Source organism: Pseudophryne corroboree, chromosome 8, assembly GCF_028390025.1.
Source record: "Pseudophryne corroboree isolate aPseCor3 chromosome 8, aPseCor3.hap2, whole genome shotgun sequence".
Classification (NCBI taxonomy): domain Eukaryota; kingdom Metazoa; phylum Chordata; class Amphibia; order Anura; family Myobatrachidae; genus Pseudophryne; species Pseudophryne corroboree.
In genome coordinates, this window is record NC_086451.1 from 248370581 (window position 1) to 248398577 (window position 27997).

The window sequence follows — 27997 nt, forward strand, 5'->3', positions numbered from 1 at the left end:
CTTTTTCGCGGACTTTTCTCCCGCTTTTTTAAGGATTCTGGCAGGGGTAATTATCACATATATAGCCTCTGGGGCTATATATTGTGATTGTTTTGCCAGCCAAGGTGTTTTTATTGCTGCTCAGGGCGCCCCCCCCCCCCCCCCAGCGCCCTGCACCCTCAGTGACCGGAGTGTGAAGTGTGTATGAGGAGCAATGGCGCACAGCTGCAGTGCTGTGCGCTACCTTGGTGAAGACAGAAGTCTTCATGCCGCCGATTTTCCGGACTTCTTCTTGCTTCTGGCTCTGTAAGGGGGACGGCGGCGCGGCTCCGGGACCGAACACCAAGGCCAGTTCCATGCGGTCGATCCCTCTGGAGCTAATGGTGGCCAGTAGCCTAAGAAGCCCAAGCTAGCTGCAAGCAGGTAGGTTCGCTTCTTCTCCCCTTAGTCCCTCGTTGCAGTGAGCCTGTTGCCAGCAGGTCTCACTGTAAAATAAAAAAATAAGAATTTACTCACCGGTAATTCTATTTCTCGTAGTCCGTAGTGGATGCTGGGAACTCCGTAAGGACCATGGGGAATAGCAGGCTCCGAAGGAGGCTGGGCACTCTAGAAAGATTCATGACTACCTGGTGTGCACTGGCTCCTCCAAGCCTCAGTTAGGACACTGTGCCCGGACGAGCTGACATAATAAGGAAGGATTTTGAATCCCGGGTAAGACTCATACCAGCCACACCAATCACACCGTACAACTCGTGATACTATATCCAGTTTGACAGTATGAAAACAACTGAGCCTCTCAACAGATGGCTCAACAATAACCCTTTAATTAGCAATAACTATTTACAAGTATTGCAGACAATCCGCACTTGGGATGGGCGCCCAGCATCCACTACGGACTACGAGAAATAGAATTACCGGTGAGTAAATTCTTATTTTCTCTGACGTCCTAGTGGATGCTGGGAACTCCGTCAGGACCATGGGGATTATACCAAAGCTCCCAAACGGGCGGGAGAGTGCGGATGACTCTGCAGCACCGAATGAGAGAACTCCAGGTCCTCCTCAGCCAGGGTATCAAATTTGTAGAATTTTGCAAACGTGTTTGCCCCTGACCAAGTAGCTGCTCGGCAAAGTTGTAAAGCCGAGACCCCTCGGGCAGCTGCCCAAGATGAGCCCACCTTCCTTGTGGAATGGGCATTTACAGATTTTGGCTGTGAATGTGCAAGCCGAATTGTACTACAAATCCAGCGAGCAATAGTCTGCTTAGAAGCAAGAGCACCCAGCTTGTTGGGTGCATACAGGATAAACAGCGAGTCAGATTTTCTGATTCCAGCCGTCCTGGAAACATATATTTTCAGGGCCCTGACAACGTCTAGCAACTTGGAGTCCTCCAAATCCCTAGTAGCCGCAGGCACCACAATAGGCTGGTTCAGGTGAAAACGCTGACACCACCTTAGGGAGAAACTGGGGACGAGTCCTCAATTCTGCCCTATCCATATGGAAAATCAGATAAGGGCTTTTACATGATAAAGCCGCCAATTCTGACACTCGCCTGGCTGAAGCCAAGGCCAATAACATGACCACTTTCCACGTGAGATATTTTAGATCCACGGTTTTTAGTGGCTCAAACCAATGTGATTTTAAGAAACTCAACACCACGTTGAGATCCCAAGGTGCCACAGGCGCAATATCTTTTTAACTTTTTGTTGAGGCGGGACGCCATCATGTCCACCTGTGGTTTTTCCCAACGGTTTACCAGCATCTGGAAGACTTCTGGATGAAGTCCCCACTCTCCCGGGTGGAGGTCGTGTCTGCTGAGGAAGTCTGCTTCCCAGTTGTCCACTCCCGGAATGAACACTGCTGACAGTGCTAGTACATGATTCTCCGCCCATCGGAGAATTCTTGTGGCTTCTGCCATTGCCATCCTGCTTCTTGTGCCTCCCTGTCGATTTACATGGGCGACTGCCGTGATGTTGTCTGACTGGATCAGCACCGGCTGGTGTAGGAGCAGGGATTTTGCTTGACTTAGGGCATTGTAAATGGCCCATAGTTCCAGAATATTTATGTGAAGGGAAGTCTCCTGACTCGACCATAGTCCTTGGAAGTTTCTTCCCCGTGTGACTGCCCCCCAGCCTCGAAGGCTGGCATCCGTGGTCACCAGGACCCAGTCCTGTATGCCGAACCTGCAGCCCTCCAGAAGATGGGCACTCTGCAGCCACCACAGTAGAGACACCCTGGTTCTTGGAGACAGGGTTATTAAGCGATGCATCTGAAGATGCGATCCGGACCATTTGTCCAATAGGTCCCACTGAAAGATTCTGGCATGGAACCTGCCGAAGGGAATTGCTTCGTAAGAAGCTACCATCTTTCCCAGGACCCGCGTGCAGTGATGCACCGATACCTGTTTTGGTTTCAGGAGGTCTCTGACTAGAGATGACAACTCCCTGGCTTTCTCCTCCGGGAGAAACACTTTTTTCTGGACTGTATCCAGGATCATACCCAGGAACAGTAGCCGTGTCGTCGGAACCAGCTGTGACTTTGGGATATTCAGAATCCAGCCGTGCTGGTGCAGCACTTCCTGAGATATTGCTACTCCCACCAACAACTGTTCCTTGGATCTCGCCTTTATTATGAGATCGTCCAAGTACGGGATAATTAAAACTCCCTTTTTTCGAAGGAGTATCATCATTTCCGCCATAACCTTGGTAAATACCCTCGGTGCCGTGGACAGTCCAAACGGCAGCGTCTGGAATTGGTAATGGCAATCCTGTACCACAAATCTGAGGTACTCCTGGTGAGGATGGTAAATGGGGACATGCAAGTAAGCATCCTTGATGTCCAGGGATACCATGTAATCCCCCTCGTCCAGGCTTGCAATAACCGCCCTGAGCGATTCCATCTTGAACTTGAATTTTTTTATGTATGTGTTCAAGGATTTCAAATTTAAAATGGGTCTCACCGAACTGTCCGGTTTCGGCACCACAAATAGTGTGGAATAGTAACCCCGGCCTTGTTGAAGTAGGGGTACCTTGATTATCACCTGCTGGGAATACAGCTTGTGAATTGCCGCTAGCACCGCCTCCCTGTCTGAGGGAGCAATCGGCAAGGCAGATTTTAGGAACCGGTGGGGTGGAGACGCCTCGAATTCCAGTTTGTACCCCTGAGATACTATTTGAAGGATCCAGGGATCCACCTGTGAGCGAGCCCACTGATCGCTGAAATTCTTGAGGCGGCCCCCCACCGTACCTGGCTCCGCCTGTGGAGCCCCACCGTCATGCGGCTGACTTGGAAGAAGAAGCGGGGGAGGACTTTTGCTCCTGGGAACCTGCTGTTTGTTGCAGCCTTTTTCCCCTACCTCTGCCTCTGGACAGAAAAGACCCGCCTTTTCCACGCTTGTTTTTCTGGGTCCGAAAGGACTGAACCTGATAAAACAGCGCCTTCTTAGGCTGTGAGGGGACATGGGGTAAAAATGCTGACTTCCCAGACGTTGCTGTGGAAACTAGGTCCGAGAGACCATCCCCAAATAATTCCTCACCCTTATAAGGCAAAACTTCCATGTGCCTTTTAGAATCTGCATCTCCTGTCCACTGCCGAGTCCATAAGCCTCTCCTAGCAGAAATGGACAATGCACTTACTTTAGATGCCAGCCGGCAGATTTCCCTCTGTGCATCTCTCATATATAAGACTGAGTCTTTGATATGGTCTATGGTTAGCAGGATCGTGTCTCTGTCTAGTGTGTCAATATTTTCTGACAGTTTATCTGACCACGCGGCGGCAGCACTGCACATCCATGCTGACGCAATAGCTGGTCTAAGTATAATGCCTGAGTGTGTATATACAGACTTCAGGATCGCCTCCTGCTTTCTATCAGCAGGTTCCTTGAGGGCGGCCGTATCCGGAGACGGTAGTGCCACCTTTTTAGACAAACGTGTGAGCGCTTTATCCACCCTAGGAGGTGTTTCCCAACGTGACCTATCCTCTGGCGGGAAAGGGAACGCCATTAGTACCTTCTTAGGAATTACCAATTTTTTATCAGGGAAAGCCCACGCTTCTTTACACACTTCATTTAATTCATCTGATGGGGGAAAAACTACGGGTAGTTTTTTCTCCCCAAACATAATACCCTTTTAATGGTACCTGTAGTTATATCAGAAATGTGTAACACCTCTTTCATTGCCTCAATCATGCAGTGAATGGCCTTAGTGGGCATCAGGTTAGACTCATCGTCGTCGACACTGGTGTCAGTATCCGTGTCGACATCTGGGTCTGCGGTCTGAGGTAGCGGGCGTTTCAGAGCCCCTGATGACCTTTGAGACGCCTGGACAGGCACGAGCTGAGAAGTCGGCTGTCCCACATTTGGCATGTCGTCAAATTTCTTATGTAAGGAGTCTATACGTGCACTCATTTCTTTCCATAAGCTCATCCACTCAGGTGTCTGCCCCGCAGGGGGTGACATCCCTTCTAAAGGCATCTGCTCCGTCTCCACATCATCATCCTCATCAAACATGTCGACACAGCCGTATCGACACACCGCACACACACAGGGAATGCTCCAACAGAGGACAGGACCCACAAAAGCCCTTTGGGGGGACAGAGTGAGAGTATGCCAGCACACACCAGAGCGCTATATAATGCAGGGACTAACTGAGTTATGTCCCCTATAGCTGCTTTTTCTATATAAATGTATACTGCGCCTAAATTTAGTGCCCCCCTCTCTTTTTTACCCTTTTCTGTAGTGTAGACTGCAGGGGAGAGCCAGGGAGCTTCCTTCCAGCGGAGCTGTGAGGGAAAAATGGCGCCAGTGTGCTGCAGGAGATAGCTCCGCCCCTTTTCCGCGGACTATTCTCCCGCTTTTTCCTATATTCTGGCAGGGGTATTTTCCACATATATAGCCTCTGGGGCTATATATTGTGGTATTTTTGCCAGCCAAGGTGTTATTATTGCTTCTCAGGGCACCCCCCCCCCCAGCGCCCTGCACCCTCAGTGACCGGAGTGTGAAGTGTGTGTGAGGAGCAATGGCGCACAGCTGCAGTGCTGTGCGCTACCTTGGTGAAGACTGATGTCTTCTGCCGCCGATTTTCCGGACCTCTTCTTGCTTCTGGCTCTGTAAGGGGGACGGCGGCGCGGCTCCGGGACCGAACACCAAGGCTGGGCCTGCGGTCGATCCCTCTGGAGCTAATGGTGTCCAGTAGCCTAAGAAGCCCAAGCTGGCTGCAAGCAGGCAGGTTCGCTTCTTCTCCCCTTAGTCCCTCGCTGCAGTGAGCCTGTTGCCAGCAGGTCTCACTGAAAATAAAAAACCTAATTTCTATACTTTCTTTCTAAAGGCTCAGGAGAGCCCCTAGTGTGCATCCAACCTCGGCCGGGCACAAAATCTAACTGAGGCTTGGAGGAGGGTCATAGTGGGAGGAGCCAGTGCACACCAGGTAGTCATGAATCTTTAGCCTCCTTCGGAGCCCGCTATTCCCCATGGTCCTTACGGAGTTCCCAGCATCCACTAGGACGTCAGAGAAACCTAAATTATACTTTCTTTCTAAGAGCTCAGGAGAGCCCCTAGTGTGCATCCAGCTCGGCCGGGCACAAAAATCTAACTGAGGCTTGGAGGAGGGTCATAGTGGGAGGAGCCAGTGCACACCAGGTAGTCTAAAAGCTTTCTTTTAGTTGTGCCCAGACTCCTGCGGAGCCGCTATTCCCCATGGTCCTTACGGAGTTCCCAGCATCCACTAGGACGTCAGAGAAAATATATTTATGGAGATTATAATTTAGCTGATCATACTTTGACCTCTGTAAAAAATAAACTGCCAATGAACTGTGTCAAGACATTAATGAACGCCTTATGCTTATCAATATATTTTATCTTTTTTTTTTATATTAAGTTTTTTATTTTTAAAATATGCTTCCTTCTTCTCATGACACAAATGTATTCACACTCCTACAAGTGCAGTGAAACCAATTTCTTGTGTGTAATCGTGCAGACTGTTCACGTCAGACATGGAATTATGGGAATCAGATGGTCCACTAACAGTGTAGAAGATGAGTCCCAGCAGAAAACCCCCCATAATGCAGGCAATATGTAATGTTTGGAAATATCTACTACATAAAAGGGAATAACCCTTTAAAAGGCTGAAGGGAGTGACTACAATACCCCTTTCAGACACAAGTAAAAACCCAGGATATATCAGCGCCATGGAAAATCGACCCAGGTCCATCTTATGTCTGAAAGGGTCAGACTCAAGTTGACAGCCCCAGGTCTATGACCCTGCAAGTGACCTGGGTTATTCCTGGGACTTGCAACCCTGTCCAGTGCCACCAGCTGGTGTGTGTGAAAGGCATAACCTGGGTCTTGATGACCTGGGCCATACCAAAGGCGATCACTGGCTTGGACAGTAGTACTTGGGTCTTCCACTGCTAGACGGAAGACACGGGTCAGGTGTCAAGGGTGATGACCCAGGAATAACCTTTGGTCCATCACTCAGGGTTGAAAGGGTGTTAAGTACTGAAACCCAGGCTTCAACCTGTGTTCTGTGTCCAGAGTTAAAGCCAGGGTTTATATATGAGAGGGGTATAAGTAAAAGGATAGGGGGAAATATAAACTGCCATTAATGTGCTGAAAAGCAAGTGACGTGAACTCATGGTGACAGGTCTATAATCATCAGAAGTCTGGACAATGTCCAAACATTTCTTCATAATAAAGTATAAATACACAGTGCTACTATCATGTAATCAAATGAAAATAAAATATGTCAAGCAGTAATATCAGTTTCAATACTTAAATATAAATACAATTAAAAATAGGCAAATAAAAGAGCCTCAAAATGGGAATAAAAGTCCAAAAAGTATTAGTGTAGGGCCACACATAGCCGATCGGCCACAAGGAGAGTGCACATGGGTGCCTAAGCAGGCGCCCACACATGTGCGGCAGTCCCGCCGCCGGATGTTGGGCCGGGCGGCAGGACGACGGCATTTCATTGTGAACACATACATTTCAATGTACTGTATGTGGCAGCACTGTGTTCTATTGAAATCCTGTGCGTCACTGACGCATCCTGTTCTACGGTATCCCGCAGAACAGGATCCGTGTGAACACAAAAACCCCTCCCCGGCCAAGCGCATCCAGTTCAGTGGAACCCGTAAACAAGAGTGTGTGTAAGGCGCCCTGTGATCAACCACCTGTTCGTAAGTTTATTGTGCTGCTCTCAATGAAGGGCATTAGCAAACCCTAATAAACAAAGAAGAAAAAAGAGATAGAGGGGGTAAAACAAACTTGAAGTAATATTACTATTGTATTTAATGGTAATAATGTAATAAAACCATTCGTATAATAAAAACCTTAGCATAATAAAAATGGAAACATCAGCATAGACATGTACCACTTGTTCTAAAATGTTGCAAACCACTGGATAATGTATCAAATAGAATTCAATCATAATTTGATGAAATAAACTGGTTGGCAAAAATTCAGCCGTGATCTCTTGATGCACTATTCATCAAGCTGCACGGATATATAGATGCAGGTATTGTTTCCCAGATAATTATTTTTCTTAAGTCATATATCAGTTGATAACTGCTGACCAGCAATATATAACTCCAGTTAAGGGGAGATTGGGATGATGGCTTTACAGTACCTTTAGAGATGCCACTTTTTTTTATCTAAAATCAGCTCCGTAAATATTCACTGTAGCTACTGAACACTAATAGCACCAGTGTCCCTTGTAGCCTATGCTTCCGTGTAGGGACGTAAATCAGACGGCACACATGGACTTTAATTCACAAGGTATGAGACTCCGTCCGTCTCCGTTTGATATCTAGGTGGTCATTCCGAGTTGTTCGCTCGCAAGCGGATTTTAGCAGATTTGCTCATGCTAAGCCGCCGCCTACTGGGAGTGAATCTTAGCATCTTAAAATTGCGAACGATGTATTCGCAATATTGCGATTACACACCTCGTAGCAGTTTCTAAGTAGCTCCAGACTTACTCGGCATCTGCGATCAGTTCAGTGCTTGTCGTTCCTGGTTTGACGTCACAAACACACCCAGCGTTCGCCCAGACACTCCCCCGTTTCTCCGGCCACTCCTGCGTTTTTCCCGGAAACGGTAGCGTTTTTTTCCCACACGCCCATAAAACGGCCTGTTTCCGCCCAGTAACACCCATTTCCTGTCAATCACATTACGATCGCCAGAACGAAGAAAAAGCCGTGAGTAAAAATCCTAACTGCATAGCAAATTTACTTGGCGCAGTCGCAGTGCGGACATTGCGCATGCGCATTAAGCGGAAAAGATTTTTACCGAGCGAACAACTCGGAATGACCCCCCTTGTGCGGCCGCGGTCTCCGCTTGACAGGGGAGCCGGTGCAGGCGGCTCAGGAAGAGTGCAATAGCTGCTTGGTGGTAACCAAACTGTCCGTGATGCCGAAATCCACGTGTAGTGCAGGAGCCGATCAGGCGGCTCAGGACACTGAGCAAGGTCCGCTCAGCGGTGATGGTATGTCCTTGATGCTGCTGTCTCCGTTTAGCAGGAGAACCAGTGCTGGGGGCTTCAGGATGGATTGCTGATACCGCTCGGTTATAGCTGATGAAACCAGTTGTATGATTGAAATGGGGATACGTCCCCATGTCCTGACGTGTTTCTCGACCTCAAGAGCTAGGTCGTTTCTTCAGAGGAACAATAGTGAATATTTACGGAGCCGATTTCAGATACAAAGCGGCATCTCCAAAGGTACTGTAAAGCCATCATCCCAATCTCCCCTTAATGGGAGTTATATATTGCTGGCCAGCATTTATCAACTGATATATGACTTAAGAAAAATAATTATCTGGGAAACAATACCTGCAGCTATATATTCGTGCAGCTTGATGAATAGTGCATCAAGAGATCATGGCTGAATTTTTGCCAACCAGTTTATTTCATCAAATTATGATTGAATTCTATTTGATACATTATCCAGTGGTTTGCAACATTTTATAACAAGTGATACATGTCTATGCTGATGTTTCCATTTTTATTATGCAAAGGTTTTAATGATATGAATGGTTTTATTAGATTACCAATAAATACAATAGTAATATTACTTCAAGTTTGTTTTACGCCCTCTCTCTCTTTTTTCTTCAGTGGGACCCGCTTGGCCGCTACATGTGGCCAGAGGCTTAGGCAGGTCTCTGGGCATATAAATTGGTCCAGTACTGGGAAAATTATTGGACAGTTCAACAATAAGGCTATTAGCCCCCAAAGTTTAAAGCTGCCCTCAGCAGCGAAACGTGCCAGGTGATTTGTCAGAACAGTGGGCATTTCCAGAAGGAATTCCTTTACCATCAAGGGGACAGCATGCTCTATTACATAGGTTCTCAAACTCGGTCCTCAGGGCCTCAACATAGTGTATGTTTTCCAGGTCTCCTCACAAAATCACAGGTGAAATATTTCACTCCACTTGATCTTGTAAAATGTGTCAGCCAGCAATGATTACACCTGTACACCTGCTAAGTGACCTAGAAAGTGTGATCTGTTTGGGGTCCTGTAGACCAAGTTTGAGAACCTTTGTTTTATTATCTTCTGCAGCATACAAACTGTGGATTCTTTACACTTTGGGTTGGATACCACTGTCTTATGGACCATCGCTAAATGGACTCCATCAATTGACTACTGAGCCTGTCATTTCTTCTATAGCTGGACTGTTGCCCTTAGAGGCTAAGAGCCTTATTGTTGAACTGTCCAATAATTCTCCAAGTACTGGACCAATTTACATGCCCAGAGACCTGCCTAATACTTCTGAACTTTTCTTCCCATTTTGAGGCAATTTTATTTACCTAGTTTTAATTGTATTTATATTTTTATCTTAAAACAGCTATTACTGTTAGACATAAATATTTTATTTGGATTTCATTACATGATAGTAGCGCTGTGTATTTATATGTTTCCATTCTATTGTTATTGGGACAACTATATATGTATATCTCCTTGAAAACCAGTGAAGTGTTATTAGCCACTTGCTCAGCAGCTAAATGCAGCGACTAAATCCCAAAAGATTACTGTTTTTTATACAGTTAAACAATTCCATCCAGAATCCACTGTGACGCCACATTCTGCTGTAATTACATGCCACAGTCAGTGTATAGATTAGTAATTTGAAATAAAGACACAAAATGTCTTTTTACTTTAAGAATCTATAAGAAATACAAATTTGTAACAATCCATCTATATTTAGAGATAAAATGCATTACTGAATGATGGGGTGGGCCAAATGGATAGCAGGGGGTGCTAACTTGAGGTTGCATAATGAGGACAAGTCCCATTATGTGAGTGTTGTGTAGACTCCGATATGCACAGTAGAATGACAATCCTATTTTTTGCCAATCATTTCCCAAAAACTTGCAATGAGACCCCTGTTTGATTCCCAGCTCCTGAAGTCCTTCCATAAGTGACTGTCTCCTGTGTCCCAGATCTCAAAAAGAATGCTGTAAGCTAAAGGAACCTCTGTGCCTGAAAAACTCAGCTGTTAAGAGTCTGCAGAAAAATCAGTGTTTTCTTCTGTGCAACTCAAATATGGGTTGTATGCTCAATCTAACAAAATATTGTGCCTGAAATACTCTCCAAAGTGTTGCATAAATTGCTATAGAAGATTTATACAAAGAATATGCATGTTTTTCCACATTTCTATGAAATGTTAAAAAGGACAAGTAGCAAAGTGACGGTTCTATGAAAAGACCCACACGGAAAAAGGCCAGAGGGAAACTGCATTATGACATGTGCAATTTTCTTAAGGATTTCATTTGGGTCGAATATGAAATGCCGGTTTGTGGGATCAAGGTGGTTATAATACCAACGCTGGGCTGCCGATGAGTGAAACAAAGACAGGGGTGAGTGTGGGCTGCTTTCCCCACTCCGCTACCCCCCTAACCCTCTGTTCCTGCAGCCTAACCCTATCCACCCCCCGGGGGTGTCTAAACCTAAACCCTGCTGCCTAAGCTAACCCTCCCTCCCTCCCTCCCCCGCAGCCTGCCCCCCCCCCCCCTAGGTGTGCCTAACCCTCACCCACAACCCCCTCTCCCCCCTACCCCCTTGCAGCCAAACCCTAACCCCCTGTCTGGCGCCTAAACCTAACCTCCCCTCTCAAATGCCTTAAATCAAACCTGCCGGCTATACTTACAGTCGGGATTCCGGCTTCAGTCTCCTGCCCCTTTTCAGAGTTACGGCGTTGTGATTCTAAAGGGTGTTGGGATTCCGGCATCCGTATTTCGACAGCCGGGATCCTGACAGCCTGCATCTTGACTACATCTCATTTCTTTTATGTACTTTCTTTTTTGGTTACCGTTTATGATATTTAATGAATCTTTCTTTATGACATTTATGACAGTGTGGGGGGTTTTCTGGTTACTCAAAGAGACACATAACTTACTTTGTGTGCCATTTCTAGGGGTTCACCTCCTTTAATCAGTATGCCATTCTGAGCCCCAACTCCTGTACCAACCATAACTGCAGTTGGGGTCGCCAGACCAAGAGAACAGGGGCAAGCTATACACAAGACCGTTATGGCAGCTTGAAAGGCAAAGCGGATAATCACCTCCCCCCTTGAAATGCTCTTGTTGTAACCCTGTGGACAGGAACAGAGAGGATATTAATACGTTTTTAAAATCTTTTCAATTTACCTAAGTACTGTAGTTTGGAAAACAATAACACACATTAGACACAATCAAAAGGGATTCAAATTTACTAAGCAAATTTAAATTAATAAATGTTAAATACACTGCGAAAAAGAATCTTACAACCTAAATATAAAATCAGAAAACAAAATAGAAAATAATTAAAATGGTTGATCAATTCAGTAACTTCACACAAGAGGGCACTAAAGAGTTTAGAAAAATATATATGCATAACTAAATTGCAAGGCATAATAATCAATTTTGAAGAATTTGTAACTACAGATGTAATAGGTTTATAGAAAGAGGGAGAACCTAGTAATGAGTCGGGAGATATAGATGAAAAGTCATTGTTGACAGAAGTGAAAGAAAGGGTAGAGTCACACATGCATTGCAGAAATACTGTACTATAAAATACACACTGGGGTCTTCCAAAGCCTCCACAAAGACACATAGCAGAGATGGAAGAATATGGGTAATATTGTCTAATGATCACCACACAAAGGGGTTTATTGATTTGTTAGCAAACCAATAAAGTAATCAATTGTGGGCAAAACCATGTTGCACTGCAGGTGGGGCAGATGTAACATGTGCAGAGAAAATAGGATTTTGGTACTTACCAGGTAAATCCTTTTCTTTGAATCCATAGGGGGCACTGGAGTACTCTTGGGATATGGACGGCGTAGCAGAACAAAGGCACTGAATATTTAAATTTAGAACTCTCCACCCCTCCATATCCCAGAGTACCTCAGTGTACGAACCCAGTGTTTTTACTGAGCGAACTACTATAGAGAGGTTGACAATGGAGAATTCCTATAACATAACGGACAACAACAAAGTTGACCCATAACGTTACTGTCAACTAAACAGTTGACACCATAACCGATAGACCTTTATACTTTGAACCAATCGGTGAAACTGTGTTACCATAAGCTCCTCTGAGCTTAATACAAACCAGGTAAAATGTATTACCATAAGCTCCTCTGAGCTTAAAACAACCCAGGTAAAACTGCTCTGGGTGGGCGTCCAGTGCCCCCTATGGATTCAAAGAAAAGGATTTACCTGGTAAGTACCAAAATCCTATTTTCTTTTTCATCCACTAGGGGTCACTGGAGTACTCTTGGGACGTACCAAAGCTTCCCTCGTGGGCGGGAGAGCTGTTTGGCACTTGTAACAGTAGGCGGCCAAAGCTAGATGCTGATGCCGCAACCGTTTCATAACGACTGTAAACGTGCACAAACGTGTGCACTGAAAGCTATGTAGCCGCGTCGTAGACGCTCCACGACCAGCTGGTCCTGACATTCCCACAGAACCTGTGGGATGAGCTATTACTGACGTAGGCGACTGTAACTTAGCCTTAAAGTAAGCCTGACTTGTAGTCATTTTTATCCAACTGGATAATGTCTGCTGAGAAACTGGCTAACCCCAGTTGGCAGCATCATAGAGAACAAACAACGTATCCGTATTACGTACTGTAGACGTTCGGGACATATAGACGCGTAATGCGTGTACCACATTTAGAATTCTAGAATGTGCTGTCAACACAGGAACCACTATTGGTGTATTGATGTGAAGAATAAGAAATCGGAATTCGTCCGAAGTTCTGCTTTGTCATGAGAAAACTCAAATACGGTGGCTTGGAATACAAGGCACCCAAATATGAAAAACAAAACCCTTGCCGAAGCTAAGGCTAGAAGAAAAACGTTTTCCAAGTGAGAAACTTAATCCCCATTTGTTGTAAGGGTTCAAAATATGAAAACTGTAAGAAATCTGAACCCAACCTCAAGTCGCCTGGCACTGTAGGTGGGATAAATGGAGGCTGCACTTTGATGACACCTTGTAGAAAGGTGTGTACCGACGCAATAGAGTCAAACGTCTTTGAAAATAAGTTGACCACACAGATACCTGCACCCTCAGTGCAGATAAACGCAGTTCTCCATCCCACCCCGTTTGTAAAATAACAGAATACGGGTAACTTGAAAGATGATGTCGGAAACTTCCGAGCTTTACCACCTATATAAGCACACCAAATTTTGTAATAATGAGCTGCCTTAAGCGGCTTACTAGCTCGTAACATGGTTGGTATAACCGATACTGTAATGCCCTATTTCTTTTCTTAAGAGGGCGGTCTGAACCCCCACCCCGTCAACCGCAGCTGCGGTACATAGGTAATAGGTACATAGGTAACTATGGGTAAAAGAACGGTCCCTGTTGTAACAGGTTAGACGTATTATGAGCGGGCCAAGATCGTGTGCAAGTATTCCTTGGAGATTCGAGAAGCAAGCTCTCCGAAACCCATGAGATATCACTAGTATGACTGTGACGAACTGTCTTATGCTCCGTTTTGGCAACGGAGAGAGCAGCGGAAAATGGTGGCACCAGATACACGATGCTGAATGACCACACGAATGTGAGAGACTCCACCGCCACTGCCCTTGTGATCTGTCGTTTTGTACACATACTGAGCTTTTGTAATTGTGGCGAGATGCCATCATGTATACCTGAGGGTAACCCCTTCTGTGGACTCACATATGAAACACCTCTGGATTTAATGTCCAGTTTTCAGGATATAAATCCTGACGGGTGAGATCATCTGTCTAACAGATGTCCACTCACGGAATGAACCCCGTTGACATCATCACATAATGGTGTTCTGGGCAATTGAGGATTCGAGTTACCTGCCGCATTGCCATGCGGCTTCTTGATTCTCCCTGGTTGTTGTGTATGCAACTCCCGTTGCGTTGTCTGACTGCACTTGGTCAGACTGAAAGCGAAGCATGTAGTGCATTGTAAATTGCACGGAGTTCCAGGACATTTATCGACAGCAATCTGTCGTGATCCGTTTTAGAACCTCTGTCGCTGATCTTTTTTAACTACAACTCCTGAACCTCTGAGACTCTCGTCCAGAGTATATACACCCTTGCCCCTCTGTGGGAAACGCGAGTGAAGGCCGGTGAGCTAAAGCGCTTTGAAAACACATCATTATTCTTAACAGGCGAATACACCAATGTACCGCTAGTGTGCGTGGCTTTTGCACTACTTACTAGATGTACATTTGTTCTTGCTGGTGTAGTAGGTAAATGTCTTTGATTTACCGTATTTATAATCTTACCTAGGAATTGACGTCGTTCAGACGGAATTAGATGCGATTGTTTTTGAACTTGACCTGCCACCGCAGTATACATTAGTAGCGCAAGTTAGAGGAACTCTGTTGAGACAGAGTTCTTATGAGCAGATCGTCTAAGTTAGAGGAACTCTGTTGAAACAGAGTTCTTATGAGCAGATCGTCTAAGTATGGAACGATTGTCACTGTCAGGACTCTGAGATGAGCTATCATCACCAACATCACTTTGGTAAATACCCGAGGCGTTGACAAGAAGCCAAACGGTAGACCTGAAATGGTTAATGGTTGTGGCGTTTTGCAAACGCTAGAACCTGTGATGACCAAACCGGAATGGGTAAATACGCATTGTGAAGATCAAGTGCAATTATGCAATTTTGTGGCTCCAATATGCAAATACTAACCGCAGAAAATCCATTTTCAAACTGCAGTAAGTGACTTGCTGATTGAGACTGCGACGGAGCGGTCTGGTTTTGTTACCCCAAACAGAGGGGAATAAGTAACCCTGCCTCTGTTGGTGTACTACTGCCTGGTTATAAAGACAGCTGAAACCCAGCAGAGACTAAATGGCAACCTGCCAAACCGTTCGACAGAGGCAGTCTTGTCCTTTAATCTGTAAATAGCTGAGACATCCATGAGTTGATGTCTGGAAACCCCGCAAATGTAACATGTAAAGACGCGCTTCCACATTGGAAAATGGAGATGGCCTAAGAGGTCGTTAAGCCACTGGCTTGCTGACTGTAGCGTCCTGTCGTTACAAGGCGTGACTGTTTTGTACCACCGCCTTGAAAAAACTGAAGTCTAAAGGGATTAAACGCCGGCACAAGTATTTCCGTTTTGATACTGGATGCGGTAATGGCTGAATATCAAATTTAGGACCAACCAAGCTCTGGCCTTGTCGCGCTTAAACTAGCGACGATGAAAAGTGAGAATCGAAGTAACCGGCGTTAGCAGAAGCTTTACAGATATACTCTGCAGCTTCTTTTAACAGTGATCGTCATTGTTTCCATACATAGTCTAGTGACCCAAATGTATCTTGGGTCTTTATAATGTTTGACACAGACGCATTTACCAATGGCGGATCGCGTCATTTTGGAAACGATTAAATAGTGGTTAGAGTCTACTCAGTCTCTGTAAAAATGGAGACATTGACTCACTGGGATTTAGCAATGTATGGTTGTCAAAAACCCCGCACTATCTGAGTGCTGGACTAATGTACCCTTCTCACTCGTAGTTATCGGTGTGAGATTTGACATAGAATCGTGCATTAAATTATAAGACCAGTTAAATAAACACCCTGGTACCCAAAGGGAAATTGGCCCTTTGGAAAGACTGTCTTTTGTTAGAGCTGGCGGAGTAACTTCCGAGACTCCGATGTTACCGCTCTTTTAATTTGAATTGCCAATGCTTAACATAGGATTTTTAAAATTATTTTTAGTCTGCGCTAGAGCCTTACTCGCTATGCAGACAGACACCACAATAGGCAACGGACAGACACTTGCACGACTTATTGAAGTTATTATGTGTCATATATATATTTTATTGCTGAACAACATATTTATATGAAACTCATGGTTGTTCCTCTCTACGGAAATCTTTAGTAAAAGGCGAAAGATTTATTCGATCTGAAGAGAAACCAGAGTATTCTTTATGTGAAAAGCAGTTCACATGGGCATGTGAAACCCGAACCAAATTCCCACCAACACCCCTGCGCCTCTGGTGGCTTAGAGATGTAGGGCAGGAATGTTCCAGAATTACACACTGGAAAACAACAGGAAGCATGGTTAAAATGGCCCCTTTGCCATGCTGACCCTGATAATCACAGAACAAATTACAAATGTTTCCGTGTTAATATAGCCTATTATACAGTATAATCACAGGCCGGGTACAACACATGCTCTATGAATAAATATATATATAAGCTCAATAGCCTATGATAATTACAGACATTAATATATTAATACAGCATTAATATAGGCTCAATAGCCTATTATACAGTGATAACCACAGACCTTAATATAGGCTCCATAGCCTATTATACAGTGATAATCACCGACATTAATATATAGGCTGAATAACCTATTATACAGTGATAATAACAGCCATTAATATAGGCTCAATAGCCTATTATACCGTGAAAATCACAGACAGTAATATAGACTCAATAGCCTATTACTCCCAGGACAGGTAACAATACATTATAAATACCTGTCACATACATATAGCTGCCTATACACTGTGCTGCTGTTCATATATTTGATCCGCCAGATTCCACCGTGCCTCTTCCCCCCTGTAACGCTGTGTCTCTGCGGGAAGCCTGCAGCCTCTTAGCGCTGGCACTTGTGGGTGGATGGTGCTGGGCGGCCGGACGGAGCGGCGGTCACCGTCTCTGTACTGAGACTGAGGGAGCGTCTGCGGCCGTATGGCGCTGGGCGGCCGGACGGAGCTGGGCGGCCGGACGGAGCGCTGGGACGGGCGGCTTGCAGACGTAGCGGCTGGGGCTTGGCGGGCGTATGAGCGGCGAAGCAGCATATTAACCCCAACATAGCGGGGCGGCAGCCTGCGCTGACCGCCCCGTTCCCCAGCCTACCTTGCTTGTCTCCTGATCATGGCTGCGACGGGGCTTCTTATGTGTAAGCTCCGTCCAGCTCTCCAGTGATGTAACTCATGGCTGTGACGGGGCTTCTTCTGTGTAAGCTCCGTCCAGCTCTGTAGTCCTGGCTGCGACGGGGCTTCTATGTGTAAGCTCCGTCCAGCTTTCCAGTCAGCTTTCCAGTGATCTAAGTCATGGCTGCGACGGGGCTTCTTCTGTGTAAGCTCCGTCCAGCTCTCTAGTCCTGGCTGCTCTTTGCAGGAGCAGTGGGCTGCCTGTGGCTGTGAGGGTGCTCTTTGTGAGGACCGACGCGCCATGCGCTGCCCGTGCAGCGGCACTATCCCGGACCCATGTTTTTCTTGAAACTGGGAAGGGATGTGCTATTAAAAAAAAAATGAAAATAAAAATGAAAAATTAATAAAATCTTCCAACAAGTGTGGGAATCCCACAAGCCGATGTTAGTGCTTTGAGCACAGAAAAAACACTGGGTTCGTACACTGAGGTACTCTGGGATATGGAGGGGTGGAGAGTTCTAAATTTAAATATTCAGTGCCTTTGTTCTGCTACGCCGTCCATATCCCAAGAGTACTCCAGTGACCCCTAGTGGATGAAAAAGAAATTTAGATTTGGGTGGGTTATATTGTTTCTTTGCATGGTAAATGCTGGCTGCTTTAATTTCTACTAGTACATAATGTGAAAGAGCAGACTCTCCTCTTACAAATATAGGTGCCTACAATATTGGCAGTGTAATTAAATGGGTACCAGAGCATGTACTGTGCACCCTGCATATATAGAAAACATACAATTTTCCCTAGCACAAGGTAACATTGTCCGGTGATCATTTGTGATCACCAGACAATGGGGTATATGCAATTGCGGTCGAATTCCCGAAAATGTCGGAAAACGGGACATTTCCGCCCCCCAAAAAAATTCGACAATGCAATACAGTAATTTTTGTCAAAAAAAACGGACTTTCCAAATACGACTTTTTGAAATTCGACATTTGACAAATTCGACATTTCTGCAATGGTACAAATGCGGCATTTCGACAAAAGTATATTCAATTGAAGATTGTAAATTCGACAACAGTGCTTTTAGACAGTAAATTCATCATTTTCAATCCGCCACACTTTGCTGGCGGAATCTAATAACATTTTTTAAAAACATGGTTTTTTTTGTGTTTTTTTTTAATTGGTAATAGCATATCTATTTATATTAGAAGGGATTAGGTACTTGGTTTGTCTATTTAGGAGGCACAAGTATTATATATATATATATATATATATATATATATATATATATATATATATATATTTTTTTTTTTATGGAATGGGGTAAAAATCAGAAAAAAATTTGCGTGGGGTATCCCCTCCTAAGCATAATCAGCCTCGGGCTCTTTGAGCCGGTCCTGGTTGCCAAAATACAGGGGGAAAAATAACAGGCGATCCCCCGTATTTTAACAACCAGCACCGGGCTCTGCGCCTGGTCCTGGTGCAAAAAATACGGGGGACGAAAAGGAGTAGGGATCCCCCGTATTTTTTGTACCAGCACCGGGCTCCACTAGCTGGACAGATAATGCCACAGCCGGGGGACACTTTTATACCGCTCTTTGCGGCCGTGGCATTAAATACCCAAGTAGTCACCCCTGGCCGGGGTACCCTGGAGGAGTGGGGACCCCTTCAATCAAGGGGTCCCCCCCCCCCAGCCACCCAAGGGCCAGGGGTGAAGCCCGAGGCTGTCCCCCCATCCATGGGCTGCGGATGGGGGGCTGATAGCCATGTGTAAAAATGAACGAATATTGTTTTTTGCACCTGTACCTGCTCAAACGTCGGTAGTCTACCTAAAATATCTGGACAGTAGGCAAATATATCTGTACTACAATAGTGTGGTTTTAGTTCCATTGTAATCTTTTTGATAGTTAAGAAACAAATATAACAGGTTTTGCTTGATGTATATTATAGTAATTAAAATTAATGATTTAACAAATTGACTGCAGCCAACATTGCAATATGAGATTTAGTAGATTTAGAATGTGAGATACAAAAACCCCAAAAACTGGAACATTACAAAGTTGGCACAGGATGACCTCTGCGTTGGTAATGAAAAATATTATCAAGGTCGAAAATGCATTGTAGTCTTTTTTTTTTTTTTTTGTCTTTGCTAATCAGTGGTTTATACTTACAGGAAAATATTTCTCTACAATTTCAAAGTTGCGATAACCAATAATAATCCAGACAAACAAGGTGAGGCAAGATATGATAACAATGAAAGGGACAAAATAACCACTCAGTTTATCAGCAAATTGCTGGATTGGAGCCTGAAAGAGACAATACAAATACATTTCAGAAGTATAGGTCACTGGTATATTATCAGCAGATACAGATATGACAAATGGAGGGGCATGGAATTGCCCATATTGAAAGACTATTGCTCTCACACTCCTATCAGCAAGTAACTCTTTCCCATTATTATCCTTTACGTATAGGGTACCAAGAGGGGTACGCAGAGCTGTACAAAGTGCTAACAAAGCTCCACTATTACTAGGGCCAATAGTCTATCAGCATTCTGCATTCACTCCTGACCATACACTCACAAACGGAAGAAAAGAACACGAAGGAGAGAGACAGCTCAGAACAGTAGCTGAACAGGAAAAGCACATAGATCAAGAGAGAAAGTAATGAGGAAAAGCATAAATGAAGTTAACCAACAGGATAGCAACATAGACAAAGACTGGCACATGTATAAATGATGCACATATCAGAGCAGTAGTATACAAAAAGCAAAGAAGCAGCACAGTTCTAGGTACAACTTATATCTTCCAACAGTTACACATGCCAAACCATGACAAAAAGGAGATTTATGGTAAGACTTACCATTGTTAAATCTCTTTCTGCGAGGTTCACTGGATTCCACAGGGAATAACATTGGGGGTGTAGAGTTGGATCTTGATCCGAGGCACCAACAGGCTAAAGCTTTGACAGTTCACAGGATGCACTGCGTCGTCTCCTCTATACACCCACCTCCAGGCACTGGAGCTCAGTTTTGTTAACCAGTACAATGCAGTAGCAGGTAAAAAAGACAATAGTAGTTATTAGCCACAGCAAACCACATTCTCAAGACAGGAAAAGGTACCAGCGGCTAATGCCATACAAACCCAAAGAAGCTAAGTGCGTCAGGGTGGGCGCACTGTGGAATCCAGTGTACCTCGCAGAAAGAGAATTAAGAATGGTAAGTCTTACCATAAATCTCCTTTTCTGCAGCGGGGTACACTGGGATTCCACAGGGAATAACATCTGGGATGGCCTAAAGCAGTTCCTCATGGGAGGGGACGCACTGTAGCGGGCACAAGAACCCGGCGTCCAAAGGAGGCATCCTGGGAGGCTGAAGTATCAAAGGCATAGAACCTAATGAACGTGACCAGTGAGGACCACGTAGCCGCCTTGCACAATTGTTCTAGGAACGCGCCACGGCGGAACGCCCAAGAAGGTCCAACAGACCAAGTAGAATGGGCCTTGATAGTAGCAGGAGTTGGAAGGCGAGCCTGCACATAAGCTTGTGCAATCACCATTCTAATCCATCTGGCCACGGTCTGCTTATTCGTAGGCCAGCCACGTTTGTGAAAACCAAAAAGGACAAAGAGAGAATCAGATCTCCTAAAAGAGGAGGTTCTCTTCACATATATACGGAGAGCCCGTACGACATCCAAAGACCGTTCCTTAGAGGACAAACCAGGAGAGATAAAGGCCGGAACCACAATCTCTTGGTTAAGGTGGAAAGACGATACCACCTTAAGTAGGTAACCAGGGCGAGTTCTAAGAACTGCACAGTCACAGTGAAAAATCAGAAAGGGTGACCAACAGGATAAAGCACCCAAGTCTGAAACCCTTCTAGCAGAGGTAATAGCCAGCAAAAACAAGACCTTAAGTGTAAGCCATTTAAGGTCTACAGACTCAAGAGGTTTAAACGGAGACTCTTGTAGGGCATCCAGAACAACAGACAAATCCCAAGGAGCCACAGGAGGGACATAGGGAGGTTGAATCCTTAAACCACCCTGAGTGAAAGTATGAACGTCAGGTAGAGACGCAATTTTTTTCTGAAACCATATATCGACAAGGCTGAAATATGAACCTTGATGAAGGCCAGACGGAGGCCTAAGTCCAGGCCCTGTTGCAGAAATGCCAAAAAAAATTCAGTACTTTACTTGTATGCATCATAATTCTTAGCCGCACACCAGGTGAAGTAAGAATTCCAGACCCTATAATAAATCAGAGCCGAAGCCTATTTATGGGCTTTCAACATCCTTTGAATGACCGCCTCAGAAAATCTTTTGGCCCTCAAGACTGGAGCTGCAAGAGCCACGCCGTCAAAGCTAATCGGGTCAGGTCCTGGTAGACACAAGGGCCCTGAACGAGGTCTGGGCGTTGCAGAAGTAGAAGAGGACGCTCTATCGAGAGACCCTGTAGGTCTGAGAACCAATGCCGTCTGGGCCACGCTGGAGCGATTAGAAGTAGTATTCCTCCTTCTTGCTTGAACTTCCTTATTACCCTGGGCAGGAGTGACACCGGAGGGAACACGTACGGAAGCCGAAAGTTCCATGGAATTGCCATTATATTCACGAACGCTGCTTGAGGATCCCTTGTCCTTGCTCCGAAGACTGGAATCTTGTGATTGTGTCGAGACGCCATCAGGTCCACATCTGGTAGGTCCCACTTGTCCACTAGGAGTTGAAAGACCTTCGGATGAAGACTCCACTCTCAAGCGTGTACGTCCTGACGACTGAGGAAGTCTGCTTCCCAGTTGAAGCCCCCCGAAATGTACACTGCCAATATTGCTGGCAGATGGCGTTTCGCCCATAGAAGAATCTTTGACACTTCCAACATTGCCATGCGGCTTCGAGTGCCGCCTTGATGATTTATGTATGCCACCGTGGTGGCGTTGTCCAACTGTACTTGAACAGGCCTGTTCTGTACCAGAGGCAAGGCCAGTTTCAAGGCATTGAACACTGCCCGCAACTCTAGAATGTTTATCGAGAGGAGAGAATCCTCCCTGGTCCACCGACCCTGAAGAGTGTTGCTCCAACACCGCGCCCCAACCCCACAGACTGGCATCTGTCGTTAGGAGGACCAAGTTGGAGATCCAGAAGGGACGACCCCTGCTCAATCCTTTGTCCTGGAGCCACCAAGTCAGAGACAGACGAACTTCCGGAGTCAAGGAAATCATGTGAGACCTGATCCGGTGAGGCCGGCCGTCCCACATGGAAAGGATTAAACCGTTGCAGAGGGCAGGAATGAAATTGAGCGTACTCTACCATGTCGAAAGCCGACAGAATGAGGCCTAGTACTTGCATCGCCGAGTGTATCGACACTCGTGGGCGAGAGAGGAAGCATCTTATCCTGTCCTGAAGTTTTAGGACCTTCTCCGGAGACAAGAACAACCTTGGTTGTGTTTGTCTAATAACGGCCCCAGGTGCACCATGCTCTGAGCAGGGACCAGCAACGATTTCTTCCAGTTGATGAGCCACCCGTGGGTTTGCAGGAATTTAGTTCCAAATGACTGGGGAGAACCTCTGGAGGGTTCACCAGGATCAACAAGTCGTCCAGATACGGCAGGATCCTGATACCTTAACGGTGGAGAAGAGCCGTCATGACCGCCATGACCTTGGTGAAGATTTGCGGAGCCGTTGGTCAGTCTAAAAGGAAAGGCTTAGAATTGACAATGGATGTTGCCAATAGCAAACCGCAGATATTTCTGATGGGACATGGCAATAGGTATATGTAGGTAAGCATCCTGTATGTCCAGGGATACCATATAGTCCCTTGGGCTCCAAATCCAGCACAATAGAGCGAAGAGTTTCCATACAGAATTTGGATACCTTCACAAATTTGTTCAAAGACTTTAGGTTGAGAATGGGCCTTGAGGATCCATTTGGTTTCGGAACTAGGAACAGCGTTGAGTAGTACCCCCTATCTCTCTGAACAGAGGCATCGGCACTATCACTCCTGTATCCAGAAGGGATTGTACCACCAAATGTAGAGTTCTTGCTTTCAACGGATCCAAAGGGATATTTGTCAAGCAAAAGTGGCGAGGGGGACGTTTCTTGAAAGAGATGGCGTATCCGTGAGTGATGACTTCCCTCACCCAGGCGTCTGAAGTGGTCTGTAACCACACCTGGGCGAACCGTAGAAGTCGGTCTCTCACCCTGGGATCCCCCAGGGGAGGCCTGCCCAGTCATGCAGCAGGCTTGTCTAATTTGGAAGCAGGCTGATGGGCAGTCCAGGAACGTTTAGGTTTGGGCTTAGAGGTTTTGGAAGTGCAAGCCTGTTTCGGGTATGCCTGACCCTTTGCTTTACTTGGAGGTCGAAAAGAACGAACAGTGGTACTCTTAGCCTTCGGAGCAGAAGGATTAGTACTCGGCCGACATACAGTCTTAGCAGACGCTAAGTCAGCAACAATCTTGTTCAGATCTTCCCCAAATAGAATGTTTCCCTTAAAAGGGATCACCTCCAAGGTCTTTTTAGAGTCCAGATCCACAGACCAGGGCCGCAACCACAGAATCCGGCGAGCCAGAATGGATGTGGTCAGTCTAAAAGGAAAGGCTTAGAATTGACAATGGATGTTGCCAATAGCAAACCGCAGATATTTCTGATGGGACATGGCAATAGGTATATGTAGGTAAGCATCCTGTATGTCCAGGGATACCATATAGTCCCTTGGGCTCCAAATCCAGCACAATAGAGCGAAGAGTTTCCATACATTCAGAAGCCGCCTCCTGAATGTAATGAGAGGCTGTGGTAAGATATGAAAGACACCGTCTGGCATTATCAGAAACATTTAGAGGTAGCTCCGCCTCAATAGCTTTTACAGCCCAAGAAGCTGCTATAGTAGGTCTATGTACAGCACCCGCAAGAGTGTAAATAGACTTCAAACAACCCTCCACACGTTTATCTGTCGGTTCTTTCAGAGAGGTGACGGTAGTGACAGGCAGAGTAGAAGACACCACAAGACGTGCGACATGCGAGTCCACCGGAGGTGGTATTTCCCAATTTTTACTTAACTCTGCAGCAAGGGGATAACGAGCTAGCATCTTTTTAGACAGGGAGAATTTCCTTCGTGGAGACTCCCAGGATTCCTGACGTGTGTCAACCAGATGGTCAGAATGTGGCAAGACTAATTTAGTAACTTTCTGATGTTTGAACTTATCAGGTTTCTTAGACGTATCTGGAGGGTCAGTTTCATCATCGATCTGAAGAATCAGTTTGATAGCGTCCAAGAGGTCAGGAACATCAACCTGTGTTGTAGATTCCCCGTCAGAAGCATCTGCATCAGTGTCTGATGGATGCAGTCCATCGGATGAAGTATCCGAAATATGAGTGAATTGTGAGGAAGAAATGGCCCGCTTAGATGACCCTTTGGTCCTAGGAGGGCGAGGGTCAGGCTTTTGTTTAACCAAAGACTGATTTAACTGCTGTAACTGAGTCAACAAAGTATCCACCCATGGTGGATTTACAACAGGGACAATATGTGATTGTAAAGGCACAGGAAATCCCACAGGGGGGCGCAAGTCTCGTTACTAGCGTAGTCAGTAGATTGTAAAAAGCAGCCCAAGGTGGGTCTTGGTGTGCCACCGGTGCTGCAGGCTGACCGAGGGGTACAGAAACCCCAGTACCTGGACCCTCAGCTGGAATGTTTTCCTCAGATAAATCTGTGGCGTCAGCACTGCATGACGCAGGATCAGCCACGAATCTCCCGACCTGTGACGCAGACATTATTGGAAAATGTAGCCCTAGGGCGTAACAGTACAATATAGCCAGACACAGTACCTGACAAAAAACCCCTGTGGAGTGTGATTGCAAATGCAGATCACAAACAGAGGATTTAAGTGGTATATGGTGACTGAAATACATAGAGAAAAATACCAAACAGTATGTCCTATGAAATACTATATATGAGACCCTGATGCACTTAGCCCCCTTCAGGGTACAGAATATAGGGATAGCAATATGTGTGAGATACACGGAATAGGAACCACACAGCAGCTATAGGCACACACAGTCACATGTACAATGCAGGAATTAATACACACAACAATAAAACTGCACTGGACTAGCAATACTAAGTAAAACTATGTATGTATACAGATATTACAATGCACTGTAAACACTGGATGTATATCACAGAATACTTGTACTAAATATTCCTGTAGGTATGCACTTGTTCTTAACTAACACTGTCTAAACGGGTTCACTACGATATGCCGGCGGTCGGGCTCCCGGCGACCAGCATACTGGCGCCGGGAGCCCGACCCCCGGCTTACCGACAGTGTGGCGAGCGCAAATGAGCCCCTTGCGGGCTCTCTGCGCTCGCCACACTACGGGCACGGTGGCTACGCGCGCCACGCTATTTTATTCTCCCTCCAGGGGGGTCGTGGACCCCCACGAGGGAGAATAAGTGTCGGTATGCCGGCTGTCGGGATCCCAGCGCCGGTATACTGTGCGCCGGGATCCCGTCAGTCGGCATACTGAAGACCACCCGTCTAAACGACATGTAGAATACTTAAGTGTCCTGTAAATGCACAGCGCTGATGAGGCAGGAGGCTTTACAGAGGAGATCGTGCCCAGCAGTCCCAGAATCAGCGCAGCTCTGTGTAATGGCGCCCAAACGCTGACAGGGAGTGAGGGAGAGATGCAGCTCCAGGGCGGGAATATCTGCTGTAGATGGCGCCTGGGGCTGGGGAAAGGGCTACAGGTCAGCACCCTTTCCCCTATGCTGGACTTCACCACCAGGTCCTATGGAGCCTATGGAAAACGGATTTGAGTAAATCTGAACGGTGCTCCTTGCCCTGGTGGATATAGTGGGGGCCCTGTACAGCCACAGTGTCCATGCCAGCGGCGCGGTCTGTCTCTGGAGACCGCGTCCCGGTTCACGATTTCGGTGGGTCCCGCCTGGGGGTCCCTCTTACCTCCTCCCTTAACGGGCGGCCACGCGATCCTGGAGAGCAGCAGCAGTGTGTGTGCCTGATGAGACCGGAGCGCCTCCGCTGTAAGTACCCGGCAACCAGGGTGCGGGAGTATACAGCACCGCTGGGGGAGGTGAATGACATATGTCAGAATGACATATAGAACTAAGTACCTGTGCTGCGACCCTTGAAGTCTTTTTTCTTCAGAAAAGCTCTATTCAGGGCTGCCTAGCTCACCCCTCCCTGTTAGCTGCCTGCACTGCAGGCACCAACTTACAAACTGAGCTCCAGTGCCTGGAGGTGGGGGATATAGAGGAGGAAGTGCAGTGCATCCTGGGAACAGTCAAAGCTTTAGCCTGTTGGTGCCTCGGATCAAAATCCAACTCTACACCCCCGATGTTATTCTCTGTGGAATCCCAGTGTACCCCGCTGCAGAAATAGGTCTGACCCCAAATCTACCTAGGATATTTCTTTATATGCCTAAACCCGGCCATAATCCAGCAAGGAACCCCCATTTCTGATCCAAAGTGCACCCATTTGCAGCTTGCAGTTCAGAACAAATGGGAGTTATGTCGAACTTGGTAAACTAGAAACTCCTAATTGCGAGCGACTCATTAGTATAATTTATTATCTTTGTTGTTGAGATGTATTATAGTGTACAGTGTTTAAGCCTTTATATACACTGTCTATATGATCTTAAATATTCGTTAGAGCAAACACTTATGGGGGAATTCAATTACCCATTTTCGCATTAAAAACAGACTTTGAGCCTTATTTAGGTTTGTTAGCAAACCAAAAAAGTAAGCAATTGGGCAAAACCATGCTGCACTGCAGGTGGGGCAGATGTAACAATACTTCTAATGTGTAAATAGGATAGTTATTACACACCTTATGTGCTGTACAATAATTGACATATTACCAGTGCCATGTCGCAGTTCAGTTTGCTACCGTGTTTGTTACAAAGCATACTGCTACACAGCAAATATGGACACCTTACATTGTAAGCTACAAAGATGGTCATTTATAAAAAGATTAAAAAAGACAGAGCCTAACACTGACCGCCTGTGGTACACAAATAAACATGTTACAATTTTGCGTATATTAACCATTTTCTTCTATCCTTCAACCAGTTCTCTACCCGTGTATAGGGGGTGATTCAGACACGATCGCTGCTGTGCGTTTTCGCATAGCGGGCAATCTGCAATTAACTTTGCATGCGTATGCCCCGCAATGCGCATCGCCAAACAACAGGAATCGCTGACCAGCTACAGGTTGGTGAAAAAATTGCGTTCAACGGGTGTTCGCAAGGTGATTGACAGGAAGAGGTCTTTTGTGGGTGGTAACTGACCGTTTACTGGGAGTGTCCGGAAAAACACAGGCGTTCCCAAGCGTTTTCAGGGAGGGTGTGTGACGTCAGCTCCAGACCCGATCAGCCTGTTCTCATCGCACTGTAGGAGTAAGTCCTGGGCTGTGCACAGACTGCACACACCGGATTTTTGCAGCTCGGCGTACACATGCGATCGCATACTTGCACGGCGAGTTTACGCTCCCCCTTGGGCGGCAACTATCTGATCGCCAGACAACAATTTTAGCATCCTAGTGATCAGGGCTGAATCACCCCCATAGTACATTATTTTGACATTCACAATATCAGCATTCATTAGGTCAACATAAGAATGTAGGCATGATTGTAATGTCGACACTAACCATTGCTGACACTAATGT

At 46.0% G+C, this 27997-nt stretch overlaps 1 protein-coding gene and 1 non-coding gene across 4 annotated transcripts in view; both read right to left on the reverse strand.

Moving 5' to 3' along the window:
• ATP7A (ATPase copper transporting alpha) overlaps positions 1-27997 on the reverse strand; it is a 461725-nt gene that overhangs the window by 101178 nt on the left and 332550 nt on the right. For all 3 annotated transcript variants that reach the window (XM_063937168.1, XM_063937169.1, XM_063937170.1), the window contains exons 14-15: positions 19499-19633; positions 11362-11556 (exon numbers count right to left, since the gene is read on the reverse strand). In XM_063937168.1, coding sequence (XP_063793238.1) covers positions 11362-11556; positions 19499-19633 — 330 coding nt within the window. The remainder of the gene's footprint in view (positions 1-11361; positions 11557-19498; positions 19634-27997) is intronic.
• Positions 16248-16368, reverse strand: LOC134953757 (U5 spliceosomal RNA). Its single transcript, XR_010185761.1, has one exon. It is a non-coding gene; the product is annotated as a U5 spliceosomal RNA (small nuclear RNA).